General features: G+C 57.3%; 5 protein-coding genes across 5 annotated transcripts; 3 read left to right on the top strand and 2 right to left on the bottom strand.

Moving 5' to 3' along the window:
* Positions 1-90: 90 nt before the first annotated feature.
* Positions 91-2090, top strand: BKCO1_8500011 (checkpoint protein kinase; the record flags this gene model as incomplete). The annotated part of the gene is made up of 2 exons (XM_020279577.1): positions 91-1194; positions 1281-2090. 2 exons carry the CDS (start codon positions 91-93, stop codon positions 2088-2090), a joined length of 1914 nt encoding a protein of 637 aa, XP_020125536.1.
* Positions 2091-3017: 927 nt separating this feature from the next.
* BKCO1_8500010 (translation machinery-associated protein 22) lies at positions 3018-3882 on the bottom strand (the record flags this gene model as incomplete). Its single annotated transcript, XM_020279576.1, has 4 exons — positions 3018-3439; positions 3565-3652; positions 3728-3747; positions 3825-3882. The coding sequence occupies 4 exons, from the start codon at positions 3880-3882 to the stop codon at positions 3018-3020; spliced, it is 588 nt and encodes a 195-aa protein (XP_020125537.1).
* A 415-nt stretch (positions 3883-4297) lies between these two features.
* Positions 4298-5912, bottom strand: BKCO1_850009 (trna methyltransferase trm5; the record flags this gene model as incomplete). The annotated part of the gene is made up of 4 exons (XM_020279607.1): positions 4298-4885; positions 4944-5443; positions 5494-5595; positions 5651-5912. 4 exons carry the CDS (start codon positions 5910-5912, stop codon positions 4298-4300), a joined length of 1452 nt encoding a protein of 483 aa, XP_020125562.1.
* A 395-nt stretch (positions 5913-6307) lies between these two features.
* Positions 6308-11193, top strand: BKCO1_850008 (kinesin family protein; the record flags this gene model as incomplete). The annotated part of the gene is made up of 2 exons (XM_020279606.1): positions 6308-6368; positions 6419-11193. The coding sequence occupies 2 exons, from the start codon at positions 6308-6310 to the stop codon at positions 11191-11193; spliced, it is 4836 nt and encodes a 1611-aa protein (XP_020125563.1).
* Positions 11194-12525: 1332 nt separating this feature from the next.
* BKCO1_850007 (mfs transporter protein) lies at positions 12526-14380 on the top strand (the record flags this gene model as incomplete). The annotated part of the gene is made up of 5 exons (XM_020279605.1): positions 12526-12689; positions 12744-12844; positions 12898-12981; positions 13033-13382; positions 13454-14380. 5 exons carry the CDS (start codon positions 12526-12528, stop codon positions 14378-14380), a joined length of 1626 nt encoding a protein of 541 aa, XP_020125555.1.
* Between the last annotated feature and the right edge of the window lie 522 nt (positions 14381-14902).

Raw genomic sequence — 14902 nt, 5'->3', positions numbered from 1 at the left:
ACACACCCGGCATTCGCTACATCCATCGACAATCGCCCCGGACTTTCTCCAGCATCGCATACCCTCCGCGGTCGCCTCTCGCCGGACGCCATGGCCGCAGCTTCGCCTACTCCTCTGTCCTCCTACAGCAACGGCGGCCGCATGTCCCGCCAGCCTTCGATGCAAACCTCGCTGCAACACAGGCGCGAGTCGCCCATCTCTATCCTAGGCCACTCCCATGGATTTAGCGCCAATGCTCCCATGATGCAGCGCATCGACATTGGCGACAGCTCCGAAGATGAGGTCGAGCAGCCCATGAAGCTGAACCCCTACACCCGCGCCCTCCTCGGCCAGGACGCACCCAGCTCTCCCATCAGACAATATGGCGCCCCTAAGCTGCGCATCGCCCGGAACTCCCTCGGCCACACCGAAGACACTCCAATGCAGGACACCATCACCCCTGCGCCGTCGCTGCGCATCAAGAGGGTTCCCCTGAGGGGAGCACCTATGCGTAGGCTCAGACGTACGCCCCAGAGCGAGGACGAGCAACACCAACCGCAGTCTATTTTGGATGCGTCACATGCTATGAGCCCTCAGGCCAGCGGAAGCCCACAGGCACCCAGTGCCGGAAGTCCAAGGATCGTCCGCATAACTAGCCCGTCTCGCGACCAAGAAAACCTTGCTGCCTCGTCCATGAAAGCCGATTCGGCCATGGGGGTCAACAATAGTACAAAGGTTGACTCGGTAATGAAGGACTCTTTCATGAAGGACGCCGTGATGAAGGTGGAGCCTGCGGTAAGACCGTCATCAAAAGGCGAACACAAGCCGGTTCCCCTGGCATCGGTGAGCGTGAATACTCCTCACCGTCCTGCTCCGCCCCCTCCCCCGAGAATGTCGGTATTGGAGACCGCCACCTCTGCCGCCGGTGCATCGACCGTGAAGCAGAAGAAGCGCCGAAGGGCGTTCATGGTCAACGGCAAGCAATATCAGGAGGTCGGCAGGATTGGAAAGGGCGGCAGCTCCGATGTCTACCGAGTCATGGCGGAAAATGGCAAACTTTTCGCCTTGAAAAGAGTGAAGCTCGAGGATGCGGACGAGAGCGCAGTGCGGGGCTATAAGGGCGAAATCGAGCTCCTGCGGAAACTGGAAGGTGTGGAGAGGGTTGTTCGGTTATTCGACTGGGAGGTGGACGAGGAAAAGCAGATTCTCAGTGTGGTGAGTAGTGTCCCTACCCTTTCCAAAATGGTTCCCCAAGAACAGGGCAAAAAGGCCTGAATTGCAGCGACTGACTGGCGTATCAGCTGATGGACATCGGCGAGTCCGACCTTGCTCGCATTCTGCGGATGAAAATCGACCCTGAAGACGCCCGGCTGGACCTTTCTTTCACGCGCTACTACTGGAAGGAGATGCTTGAATGTGTTGCATCCGTCCACGACTACGACATCGTTCATTCGGACCTGAAGCCTGCAAACTTCCTCTTGATCCAAGGGCGCCTCAAGCTCATCGATTTTGGCATTGCCAATGCTATCGAGGTCGACCACACCGTAAACGTTCACCGAGATTCCCACGTTGGCACCCCGAACTACATGTCTCCAGAATCCCTGCAGGATGCAAACGCATCAGCCCGCCACGGGCCCGGTGGTGACTCGTCACTTGGTCGCTGCATGAAGCTGGGCAAGCCCAGTGATGTTTGGAGTCTGGGATGCATTTTGTACCAGATGGTATACGGCAGGCCGCCCTTCGCCCACATCTCCAACCAAATCCATCGTGTCATGGCCATTGTCAACCCCAACGTCGATATCGACTTCCCCTCCCATGGACTCGGAAATGTGCGCATCCCCACGGGCCTGAAGAAGACACTGAAGCGCTGTCTCCAGCGCGACCCGTCCCGTCGTCCCACCATTCCTGAGATGCTCAGCGAAAGGGACGAGTTCCTGTGCCCTGACGCTGGCGATGACCTCAGAATCCCCGAGGCGCTTCTTGGCCAGATAATCCAAAGAGTTGCCGACCGCTTCAGGGATCAGAGCAAGCCAATGCCGACGGAGGAGGAGATAAGACAGTATCCGGGAAGTTTTTACGCAAAAATTCGGGATCTGCTCGAGGAGGTGTAGCGTTTAGGAGGCCTGAAGGATTGTAACGAGTAACGACCAAGTAATAAGCCCGTGCCTGTGCGGACGAACGTGGCTATTACCTTTTTTCCTGTTCTTCTTCTCCCTTGTTATATGGCATGGGATTTCTTTTTCATACGCATTTTGCGCGGATGTCTTTGGTTGAATAGCAGGGCGCCCGGTGCTGTCATTTCTCTGCTCTCCTGGATACCTTCCTCACCGCTAGTCACACCTACCTTTTCCCGTTTTGTCCTTGCATGCACTGAGTCCACAGAAGGAGTAGATGGGCATCTGCAAACCAAAAGCTGCAAAAGCGTCAAGTTTACTTTCCTGGTGCCTTACGGCGCTTTGTACATACATATACCCACCATTGCGCCGGCAGGTTGGCATGATATTCTCTTAGTCAGAAGCATCTTTTCAACGCCTAGTCTTTGTTAGCCTCCTTTTCTTCGCCAATACTCAAGACGATTATACATCTAACTGCATTACCAAATCCACGAGAGAGAAAAGAACCAACTGATGTGCATGTAGTGAACAAATGTTTGAAACTGCAAAAATGTGCGGTAAGATGTGTTGATGTTTGTACAAGTAGTCGAAGCACTCGTCGAGATGTTATAGCCGTAGATCTCATAGTCCGGGAGTGAGTTTTGAGTTATCTGTGCAGGGATTCGAAGTTTCGTTCATTCATAGGGCTTAGCTTCTCATCAGCCAGTTGCCCATCTCCAAATGCTTTACTTCAGCTGATCTCTGGCTCCAACAACCCGACTGCGCCGCCAAACGTGATATAGAACGACGCGCCTCGACTACCCCATCGGAGCGAGTTTTTTTTCTTTTTTACAACCCCGGCTACCACATCATCACGCCGTCAACGCCACACAACTCAACCAATCCCCACGGCTATGGCACGTGTTTCCACTTCGCGCAGATCGCTCAGACCGGTGCGCCGTCCGCCGCCTTCTTCTTCTTAACCTCGATGCACTCGACATTGTCCTCAGGCACCTCTTCGTACTTCTCGACGAGGAATTCCGCGACGTCGTCGCTCAGGTCGCCCTGCAGGGTGATTTCCTCGCCGCCGGCGGGCAACTTGGTGACGGAGGCGCCGGTGGCGAACTTCTTGCCGAGGTCCTTGGCGACCTTCTTGAGCTCGAGGCCGAACGCCTCGAGGCCGACGATGGCGGTGACGTACTTGCGCTTGTTGCGCTCGATGCGCTTGATCGTCACCTTCGAGTGCGCCTTCAGCTCCGCCTCCTTGGCCGCCGCCGACTCGGCCTTTGCCGCCTTCTTCTTCGCGTCCTTCTCGGCACGTTGCTGGGCCTCGACCGAGAGCGAGGACATGTTGGCTTCGAGCGCGTCTGTTTCCGCGAGGTTGGGAGATGTTGAGTCAGCGTCCATTGCGTCCTGCGTGTGAAGTACCATCTCCGGAGTATGTCCGAGCATTGTAACGACGGGCGGGGGAGTTCGGGTGGGCGGAGCATACCTGCAGAGTAGAGGCGCCCATGCATGTCCGGGTGGTGTTCCTGGAGCCATTCTTCGCACTTCTTGGTTGTGCCGCCGAATTCACAGTACTACGCGCCGTCGCGTGTCAGTCGACCGATTGTCCGCGCTGGCATGGAATCGTCCCCTTTGTGTCTCCTACCTACTTCTGGGGGAAGGGTGCAGACTGCGCATGCGTTGTTGTCAGCCTTTCTGTGCGTTCGGGCAGCGAGGCGGGGATGGCGTGAATTGGGGCAGACGAACCGCCGCAGTAGACGACCTGCTTTGCCTCGGGAGGCGGTGCTGCTTCGGAGTCGGCCATGAATAGATTCTGCTCTGGACAATGTGCAGCAGGAAGGGGGAGGAGGATTGGTGTTTGTGATGTTGTGCGGGTGTATTGCAGAGTGGACGCGGCGAGTGGTGGGGTACCAGGTGTAGCGGGGCAGAATCGGCGTCACCAGCAACGAGGGGCAATGACAACCTTGAAAATACGCCCGGGCGCCGGAGCGGAGCGGGACCGGCAGTTTGGACGATCACGTGCAGATCGTTGCTCCAGGAAGACCATCAGCGCTGCCAACACTGATACTGTGTACACGTCCCGATGGAGCAAAACATTAGACCAAGCCAAGACAAACCAACCACTCGTATGCCTATCGTTCTATCTGTGCCGCTTGCAGATGCTTTTTCTCAATCCTAAACGCCTAGCGCAACAGCCGCTCCACTGCCCTCAAATGCCTTCAATCAACGAATCGGTCATCTGCTCCATCAGGCTTGCGGAAGGCTACTTCTGCTGGAAGGCGGAAACTCGCACAGAACATCCTCTTGTTCGGTGCTACGTCTCGCACATCGAAAATCTCCCCGTCTAGAGTTTCGCGGGTGATTTCGAACTCCAGTTTCTCGGATATCCGCTTGCAGATGTCAATCTCCTGCTCCACGTTGTCGTCGCTCTTGGTGCCAAAGCAGTAGACGTGCACCATGGGCAGTTGGACACCAGTATGCGGAGCAAACAGAGTGGAGGGGTCATCTGTTCCCAGAGCCTCGCTGACTGGGGAGCGCGCGTAAAGCCCAATGAAGGAGGGCAGGAAGTCGATGGCGTTGGCAGGAAGGTTCATGACGTAGTGAGAAAAGATGCGGGGCTGAACGAGGACCCGTTCAAGCGATTTGGGATCCACGGTAGCCGGTACCTTTTCTCCGCCAGCCTTACGACGCGAGCCACCGGGCGCCGCCTTCACTGTGACGCGCCGCGACGATCTGAAGAGATCGGCAGTGGCATCGCGGATGAACGCGTGGCCGTCGGCGTTGAAGGCGCGGACGAATTGACCAACCTATCGCGGAATTAGTTGCGAGGGGTGTTCAGGGGCACTGGGGGCCGGTCGATCTTACCTTGTTCCTTCCGACTGCTTCCACCATGCATGCATAGCTCTCCGGGTTCAAATCGTTGGCCCAAGTGAAGATGCGCTTCTTACCTGCAGGAACTGCAAAGGGCCCGACACCAGCCATGACGTCGCAAACGGCTTCTCCTTCCTTGAACGCTCGGACCATGCGCCGGTGCTCCCCCTGCAGCCTGCTGTTCCAGTAAACCTTGCCATAGTCGAATCGAAAGGTGCAGTTCTCCTCGTGGAGCTCGACGTTGAGGTCGCCATGCCCGATGAGCACTTCGTAGGAGAAGGTGCGGAACTCGCTCTCGTCGCCCACGTTGTCTACCTTGCTGATAACAGTCTCCACGTTGTGTGATTTGTCCTTGAGAACCTGGGCGATGATGTCCTTGTAGGGCTGGTGGGATTCACGCAGGTTCAGGTGGAGGATGTGTCCGACCTGAGAAAAGCGCTTGGGATACGCGTCTTCCTGGTCGGCCTCCGGGACGATCGCAGACATGATTTCGTCTGGCGGCGGATCAGCACAACAGACTGTCACCGGGGACCAGGTCACCCACCATATGTCCAGTGGTCGTAGTCCAGGTGCAAGTCGTAGGGCACTATGCTGGCGGTTCCCTTGCTCTGGATCTCAACTATCGTGGGAGACCAGGTGGAGGGGTCTGCCTGCTCCCATCAGCACGCGCTCGGTACCAGTGTGGGCGCACTGGGGTCTACCATCGTGCTTGACGTCCGGCCTCAGCAGCACGCACTTGCGGCCCTGGGAGGCCAGCTCGGGCAGCGGGTCGTGCTGGACGCTCTGCAGGCGGGACGCGGACAGCACATCCTTGGACTTCTCTAGAGCCCCGCGCACGAGCGAAATGTCCTTGTTGTTCGCGATGCGGGCAGCGGCGAGCGGGAAGGTCTTCTGGAAGAGGCTGCGGTCGAGGGTGCGCATGGCCCGATTGACGGGAGGGCGAAACATGGTGTCGTCAGACATGGGCGCGGGGCAGGGGCGATCGAGCGGCAGCTGTGCGCGAAGCCCGAGGCTCTGTGAAATGAGCAGCGGGAGTCGGTGCTGTCTGGGGGATGCGCAAGCAGAGGGGTGGAAATTATTTTGGGCCGTGTTTTGGGCTAAGCGTCGGCGGCCGGGCCCTGGGATCGAGCTTCGGGGAAGCCCTGCAGCGGGCTTGCCAACCATCCGCAAGGGCCTGTTAATAACTCCCGCCTGTCAACATCCACCGACTCACGCCCCCCCGTTCACGCGCACCGCGTCTCCCCCCCGCCGCCCTCGATGAAGCCCCCATAGTCTCGCACCGCCACCCCGACTGAACACACACACGCACCCGCACCCACGCGCCGCCCCGCCGCGCAGACGGCGACCCTTAATTCACCATGGCGTCCGGCGGAGGGAACATTAAGGTTGTTGTGCGCTGCCGGCCCTTCAACAGCAGAGGTGCGACCGCACCCTCGACCCGCCCGGAGAGCATGCTGACGCTTGCGCAGAGAAGGACCGCAATGCACAATGTATCGTGCAGATGTCTGGCGCCCAGACCGTCCTGTCGCCCCCGAAAGGACATGACGCCAAATCCAAGGGAGGCAACAAGGGCGCCGTCGAGGGCCCCAAGACTTTCGGATTCGACAAGAGTTACTGGTCCTTCGACAAGTCTGCGCCCAACTATGCCGGCCAGGACAACCTGTTCGACGACCTCGGCAGACCGCTGCTTGACAATGCATTCCAGGGATTCAACAACTGCATTTTCGCCTACGGCCAGACCGGTTCGGGAAAGTCGTACTCCATGATGGGCTACGGCGAAGAGTATGGTGTTATTCCGCGCATTTGCAAGGGCATGTTCGAGCGCATTGAGGAAATACAAAAGGACTCGTCGCTCAACTGCACCGTCGAAGTTTCGTACCTCGAGATTTACAACGAGCGCGTTCGCGATCTGCTGAACCCGGCCAACAAGGGCAATCTGAAAGTCCGCGAACATCCGTCTACCGGCCCCTATGTCGAGGATCTGGCCAAGCTCGTCGTTCGCTCGTTTGTGGAGATCGAAAACTTGATGGACGAGGGTAACAAGGCCAGGACGGTTGCCGCCACCAACATGAACGAGACCTCTTCTCGATCGCACGCCGTCTTTACTTTGACCCTGACCCAGAAACGTCACGACAACGAGACAAACATGGATACGGAAAAGGTTGCGAAGATCAGTCTGGTGGATTTGGCTGGTTCCGAACGTGCCCAGTCTACGGGTGCAACCGGCGCGCGTCTGAAGGAAGGTGCTGAGATCAACAGATCCTTGTCGACCCTGGGACGTGTCATTGCGGCTTTGGCAGACCTGTCCTCCGGAAAGGCCAAGAAGAAGGCTGCTTCGATGGTTCCCTATCGAGACTCGATTCTCACCTGGCTTCTGAAGGACTCACTTGGTGGGAACAGTATGACGGCCATGATTGCTGCAATTTCCCCTGCAGACATCAACTTCGACGAGACTCTATCGACGCTACGGTATGCCGATTCTGCCAAGCGCATTAAGAACCACGCTGTTGTCAACGAGGACCCGAACGCTCGCATGATCCGCGAGCTCAAGGAGGAATTAGCCCAACTCCGCTCAAAGCTTGGTGGCGGAGGAGGCGGTGGAGGAGGCGGAGCAAGCGTCCCTCCAGAAGAGCAGTATGCACCGGACACCCCGCTGGAGAAACAAATCGTCTCCATCACTTCCGCGGACGGGTCTATCAAGAAGGTCTCGAAGGCAGAGATTGCTGAACAGCTGAGTCAATCAGAAAAACTGTTCAAAGATCTCAATCAGACGTGGGAGGAAAAGATGACAAAGACCGAGGAAATCCACAAGGAGAGAGAGGCCAAGCTTGAAGAGTTGGGTATCAGTATTGAGAAAGGCTTCGTAGGCCTCCACACCCCTAAGAAAATGCCCCATCTGGTCAACCTGAGCGACGATCCGCTGCTAGCCGAATGCCTTGTCTACAACCTCAAACCCGGAACGACCTTGGTTGGCAACGTTGACACCCAGAACAACGCCGAAGTCCGCCTCAACGGATCGAAGATCCTTCCTGAGCACTGTACGTTCGAAAATGTAGACAACGTGGTGACGGTGGTCCCCAAACCTAACGCAGGAGTCATGGTCAACGGCTTGCGCATCGAAGAGCCAAAACGGCTTCGGAGTGGTTACCGTATCATTCTGGGCGACTTCCACATATTCCGATTCAACCATCCCGAGGAAGCCCGTGCTGAGAGAGAAGTGCAGGGCAGTCTTCTCCGTCACTCGATGACAGCGAGCCAAGTGCCCTCGCCCGCTGGAACTCCTTCGCGGCCTGCGCATTCTCGAACTTGGAGCACCGCCAGTCAAGGCCAGTCCGAAGATCCAAGCCCGCGAGGAGGCTCGCCACTTCCTTACAAGAACAGCCGAGATACCGATTGGTCTTTCGCCCGGCGCGAGGCAGTGACAGCAATCCTCGGACCTGACCAGAAGATCTCCAACCTGACCGACGATGAGCTTGATGTCTTGTTTGACGATCTTCAACGCGTGCGTGCGGTGAGGAAAGCGAAACCAGACAGCAAATTCTCCGAAAGAGAGGAAGACGCAGAGTCCGACGGGTCTTTTCCTATCAGGGAGAAGTACGCTTCAACCAGCACGGTGGACAACTTCTCCTTGGATACTGCATTAACAATTCCTGGAACCCCGCAGCTTGGAGAAGAGGACGAGCGACTCAGGGCTGCTCGTGAAGAGATGCAAACTCAGCTCGATAAGCGTAGGGGCGAGTACGAAGACCAGCTCAAGGATGCCGAAGGGAGTTCTGTCGAAGTTGAGGACATTCGTGTTCACAAGGTCAAGATGGAAGAGCAGCTCCGCGCGGTCAAGGAGGAGATGCAACACGAACTACAGCGACAGAAGGAAAGCTTCGAAAGACAACTTCAGGAGTACTCTACACCAACGTCGGAAGGAAAGAGTGCGTTCATCTTCCTCTCCAAGGAGGAGGCAGAACGAGCGAAAAACGTGTTCGCGCATTGGCGACAGCGCAGATACGTGGCCATGGCGGAAACGCTACTTCAAAATGCCGCATTGCTGAAGGAAGCCCAAGTCATGAGCCAGCAAATGGACAAGAATGTCGTCTTCCAGTTCTGTGTTGTCGACGTGGGCCATACGTTTGCATCTTCCTACGACCTAGTGCTCAATGGCGTCCCCGGCGAGGACGACGAGGATCTCGACGCGACACCGAAACCGTGCATCGGCGTCAGGGTCGTCGACTTCAAGGACCATGTCATCCACCTTTGGTCCTTGCAGAAGCTCCGAAGACGCGTCAGGGCAATGCGCCAGATGCACCAGTATTTGAACAAGCCGGAGTATATGCAGCACTTCCGCCTTGAAAACCCGTTCACTGAACCCTGCTCACCGGAGTACTCGCGAATCGGAGACGCAGACGTGCCCCTGGCCGCGGTTTTCGAATCTCGCGTCCAGGATTTCTCGATCGACGTTACATCAACCTACACGGAGGGCGTGGTCGGCATCTTGCGGCTCTCTTTAGAGCCTTCCTTCGCTGAAGCTTCCTCGTCGACTTTGAAGTTCAACGTGGTCATGCATCGAATGATTGGTTTCCCTGAACGTGAAGGGACTGACGTTCATGCGCAGCTGTTCTTCCCCGGCATTTCCGACGAAGGAGGCGCGACCACTACTCAGATGATCAAGGGCTTCAACGAAGGGCCGATCAAGTTTGAGAGTGTGCACAGCATGGGCTTGCCGCTCAACAGTCCCCGCAGTTCGTCTCTTCGGATTTCCATTTTCGCCAAGGTCACTTCGACGCATCTAGACAAACTCCTGAGCTGGGACGACATGCGCGACTCGGCACCCAGACCAAAGGTGAAGCGCTTGAACTCGCGGCTGCCCGAGTCTGAGTTCTATGCTGAAGAGCGTCATGACATCTTTGCGAGGGTGCAGTTGCAAGAAATGGCGGAGGATGGCAACTACAAACCCGTCGATGTCATCCAGACCGGACCGCTCGATCAGGGTGCTTTTCAGCTACACCAGGGCATTCAGCGCCGATTCGTCGTCGATCTTACGCACAGCTCTGGGCAAATGCTCCAGTGGCAAGACATTTCGTCGATCCGTGTGGGCCACGTCAAACTGCTCGACGCAAGCGGGCGCACCGCCGGAACGGATTCTCCGCAGCCTCAAGTGCCGATGAAGCTCCTGGCCAGACCGACTGTCAAGGACAACGCCGATGGTACAAGCAACGTGACGTTTATCGCGCTTTGGGATTCCAGCATGCACGGGTCTCTTATGCTTGACCGCACCACGGCCGATCGCTACAGAGTCCAAGTGTCTCTCATCTGGGATGTCGCGTGCGCCAAGCTGGCGAAGCCCATGACTTTCTCCTTGGACGTCTCGGTGCAAATCCGCTCTCGTGCCTACATCCGTCCGACTTCGATGTTCAGCTCCATGTTCAAGGGTCAACGCGTTATACATTCCACAACCGGCATGTTCTCTGTCGCCATCAGGCCAGTTTCGGCAAAGAGGGCGGTGGACCTGTGGAGGATGAGCACGCAGCACGACTACGTCAAGGGTGAGGAACTGCTTACGGGCTGGACTCCGCGCGGCGTGTCCCTCGTGAAGGACTTCCTTGCTACGCGGAAGCGGCGCAGGAGAGTGGCGGAGATTGAGACAGCTCGGAGCATTCTCAGCCAGAGGGCGCTCACGGCCAACAGCGATGCTTACCTTGAGAACGAAGGCCAGCTGGACGAGCGGCAGATAGAGCTTCTGAACAAGGTCCTTGCGCTTTGGCAGACGAGGAAGGACATCGGTGAGATTATTCTCACGAAGGAAAATCTCGAGCCGCCGGAGCGGGGTGCAGCGTTTGCCACGCCGCCCAATGGTGAGACGAAGCCCACACTAATCTCAGAAGTGCGCTATGTGCCGAAGAACCCGACAATGCTGAAGAGCGGCTATCTCATGACGCCGGATGATACCAACACACGGTGGGTGCGACGGTTCGTGGAGCTGCGGCGCCCATATCTGCACATCTTCACAGTGCCGGAGGGCGATGAACTGAATGCCATCAACCTCTCCAACTCGCGCATAGACCATCAACCACAGTTGGCTGGGTTGTTGCAGCGGCACAACATGAACGTCTTCGCCGTGTTCGCGCCGCAAAACACGTTCCTCTTCGCAGCCAAAAGTGAACGCGAGAAGATCGAGTGGATCCTCAAAATCGACCAGAGCTACTTCAGCAGCGGGAGCGGAACGCCCGCAGAGGACGACGACAGTGCTTGAGATGTATTGCCATGACAAACCCGGAAAATAACGAACCTCTCTTTTCACCTACCACCACCCAGACCGGATATCCCTCCAACACCCTCCTTCGTTGTCCGTGTGTATGTACGAGTCCGAAATGCCGGCGTTGAGATGCAACGTTTCTGTTTTGCCACAAAGAAGCCCAAACCCTCTTGGATGGTTGGATGGATGTACAGTTCGTTCATCTCGACCCCTTTGTTGTACTTTCTTGTTATTTCTGACATGTTGTCTTTTTCTACAAATTTGGCTGGCAGGCACACAGGATTCTTGGAGGCGGCCGCTGCAAACGCTCTGTTTCTGATACCCAAAGCATGTCCGCGGGAGAAAAACCGCGGTGCCCATTTCCTTTTCTTACTTTCTTCTGCCATATTTGAACTCTACCCCTGGATCCGATTAGAGCGCGCCCCTACACCAGGAGAAAAGGATGCAATCGATATTTGTTTCACTACTTTCGGTCTCTGTCAGGCAGGGCGCTGTTCGGGAGACATTTCAATTTGAAGTGAAGACTTGCCAGGACATCGTTCTCTTCGTGTCTGTCGAAGGTGGTACGATTTTCGAGTCAATCCATCCAGGCGTGAAGCGGCTTGCACAGCCTCCCCCTTGGGTAAGCGCCCTAGATGAGGCAGGGAAATTGAGAGAGCAGGGCGTACTGACGGGGGAGTGAGCAGCTAGAAGGGGGGACCCTGGGCAACGACTGGCGTGAGGTGCATTCCAAAGTCAAGGCTCCGCAAGCTTGGCGAAGAAAATGGCACTCGTAAGCAAAGAGCGCACAATTCCGTGGTGTTGGGCTGGGTTGAGAAAGTAATTAGTAGTGTGTGGGGGATCTGTAACAAGGACCGTGCAGCCGTTCCGCAACGGCCACCGTGTCAGAGCATTTTCACACGGCGCGCAGATCCCGGATCGGCATACGGCTCCGGGAAGTTTGGCGTCTCTTTAGTGTCTCGAAGAGGAGGAAGCAGAGGGTTGCCGCCAGCTCTGTTGTGTGCCGATCGCCAATCGCCCGGTCGACTGCGCGTAGGGGTGCGCGACGACGCCCGTGTCAACGCGCTGCGTGCAGAGATGGAGGACGAGAGCGTTTAGTGTCGTCGAGCGTGTGTCAAGAAAAAGTATGTGGGGCCGAGCAACTAATACAACTAGGCGTCTGCGCCCGCGGCCATTGTTCCTCACCCGTCCAGGCCTTCCTTTCTCTTCTCCAAAGCTACTCGTTCCACAGTCTACAGGCAGGCCCTGCAGCTGCGCAATCCCCTTTTTCCATCCTTTAAGAATTACGTTCTTTAATCACAGCTCTCCTTGTTTTTTCCATCATACAGTATGGGGTTCCTGAATGTTCTGGAGGACCGCCACCTCGGCCGGCTGGAGGTGCCGGGAACGGCGTTTCTCGACAACAGCGACGGCAAGGACTTCCCTTCGGAGAAGGACGAGGCTCTAAAGTACGGCACTGGCAAGCATGCGGATACCGTGCTCGTGCCGCAGCCGTGAGTACGCCTCCGACGGGCTGCGACGCGACTGTGGACTGAAGACGAATGCAGGTCCGATGATCCGAACGACCCGCTCAACTTCTCGCCGGCGAAGAAGTTGGCCATGACCACTATCGTTGCCTCTGGAGTCATCATCTTCTCTGCCGTCATCGGTAAGTGGCATGCCAGTCGGAAGGCTTCCGGTCCACCCGCTGACGAAGCGTAGCGCCGATGCTTGCGCCTGGTCTTGTCGTGATTGCCGGAGAGTTCAAGCGTCCGCTGATGGACGTCTCTCTCGCCACTGGATATCGTGAGCATCCCGCCCGGGCTTCGCACCTCCCCTGGCTGACAGATGATCCAGAGTCCCTCGTTGTCGGGTGCTCGCTCCCCCTTGTGTCGGCTTGTTCGCGCAAATGGGGCAAGCGCCCGGTGCTGCTGCTTTCCGCCTTTTTCGGATTCGCCGGCTCCGTCATGGGCGCCGCGTGGACCACCTTCGACGGCTTGATCGCGAGCAGGATCGTCCAGGGCGGAAGCGTCGCCGCCTTCGAGAGCGTTGCCATTTCCATGATCGGCGACCTCTACTTCGTGCACGAGCGCGGCTTCTACATGGCCCTCATGCAGTTCCTCCTCGGCGCCACGTCCAACTTCACCGCCGTGGTTGCGGGCCCCATCACGGCGAACCTGGGCTGGCAGTACCTGTTCTACATGCTGGTGAGTAGCACGCTCCGACCGAGGCGTCCATTACGTTGACGCGCGCACGGCACTGACGACGGCGACGGCAGATTCCCTTCACCGCCATCGAGACGCTGATGCTGTTCTTCTTCGTTCCGGAGACGCAGTACGTCCGTAACAAGAGCAGCGGCGGCGACAACACCATCACGATCGGCAAGGACGGCAGCGTCTTCGAGACGGTCGAGATCGGGTCGACGGTGATTCCGCCCAAGAAGACGTTCAAGCAGCAACTGGCCATCTTCACCGGCACCTATTCGAACGACAACTTCTTCCAGCTGCTGCTGACGCCCTTTGCCATCTGCACCAACCTGCCCGTGCTGTGGTCCGTCATTGCCAGCGGCGGCGCCGTCGCGCTGGTCGTGGTGCAGTCGATCATCCTCCCCCAGGTCTTCTCCGAGGCGCCCTACGGCCTGAGCCCGACCGGCGTGGGCTTCCTTTCCATGGGGCCGTTCGTCGGCGGGCTGCTGTCGGCCGTGCTCATGGCGGCCATTGGCGACCCGCTGGTGCGATGGGCGTGCCGGAGGAACGGCGGCGTCTACGAGCCCGAGTACCGGCTCCTGAGCATGATCGGCGGCTTCCTGATGCCGCTGGGCGCGCTGCTCTTCGGGTATCTTGCGCAGAACGGCGTCAGCTTCTGGGCGACGGCCAGCGCGCACGGTATCGATGTCATCGGCGTCATCGTCGTGGCGACGTCGACGGCGGCGTACGGCGTCGACGCCTACAAGGACATGGCCTCGGAGATCTTTGTGCTGAGCGCGGCGTTCAAGGCCTTTGTCTTCTACAGCTTCAGCTACTTCGTCAACAACTGGACCGAGACGGCGGGTGTCGGCCAGGTCTTCTACACCCTGTCCATCATCACGACCGTCATCATCCTCACCACCCCGGCCGTCTTCGTCTGGGGCAAAATCTACCGCAGCTACTGGCACCGCGCGGACATCCTCGGAAAACTTCGTCTGCGTACGCATGCCGAGGAGTAGGATGGAGCAGGGATTTTATGTCGCCGGACGGCTAGGCTCAGATAGTCGGAACTACGTTTTAATGAAATGCGAGCGTGGCTGCGTGCGCGCGGGGCTTGGAATACTATGATTGGACAAGATGCGTCATTAGTGCTGTGACCTTGAGCTTGACATCATACACGGTAGAATTGTTGACCTGAGCATGACTCCCAGTCTGCTCCTGGGGGCGAGGCTCGCGTGAAAGAGTGGTGGTTTCTGACGTACCGTGCAATGCTATAGGGCCAAATGATCCGGATAGCACGGCCTTGCAGTTCCATCTTGAAGCGCTGCATGTTTAACAGAGCCGGTAAGTGACGGCTGCTGCTGAATGCATGGACCTATTTGGCTTGACCGGAAACTGACGGCTACCAACGTTTTGACGACTGCCGTCCGGCAAGTTGGATCGGAGTCGCGGCAAAACGGTGGCTTGAAACTGGGTGAGACGGTGTGCCTGGATGATATGATGCAGGGGTGGGAAGAAATCCAGGACATCGCATGCTAAGT

Source organism: Diplodia corticola (genome assembly GCF_001883845.1).
Source record: "Diplodia corticola strain CBS 112549 chromosome Unknown scaffold85, whole genome shotgun sequence".
Lineage (NCBI taxonomy): Eukaryota > Fungi > Ascomycota > Dothideomycetes > Botryosphaeriales > Botryosphaeriaceae > Diplodia > Diplodia corticola.
This window is presented reverse-complemented; position numbering and strand designations above follow the sequence as displayed.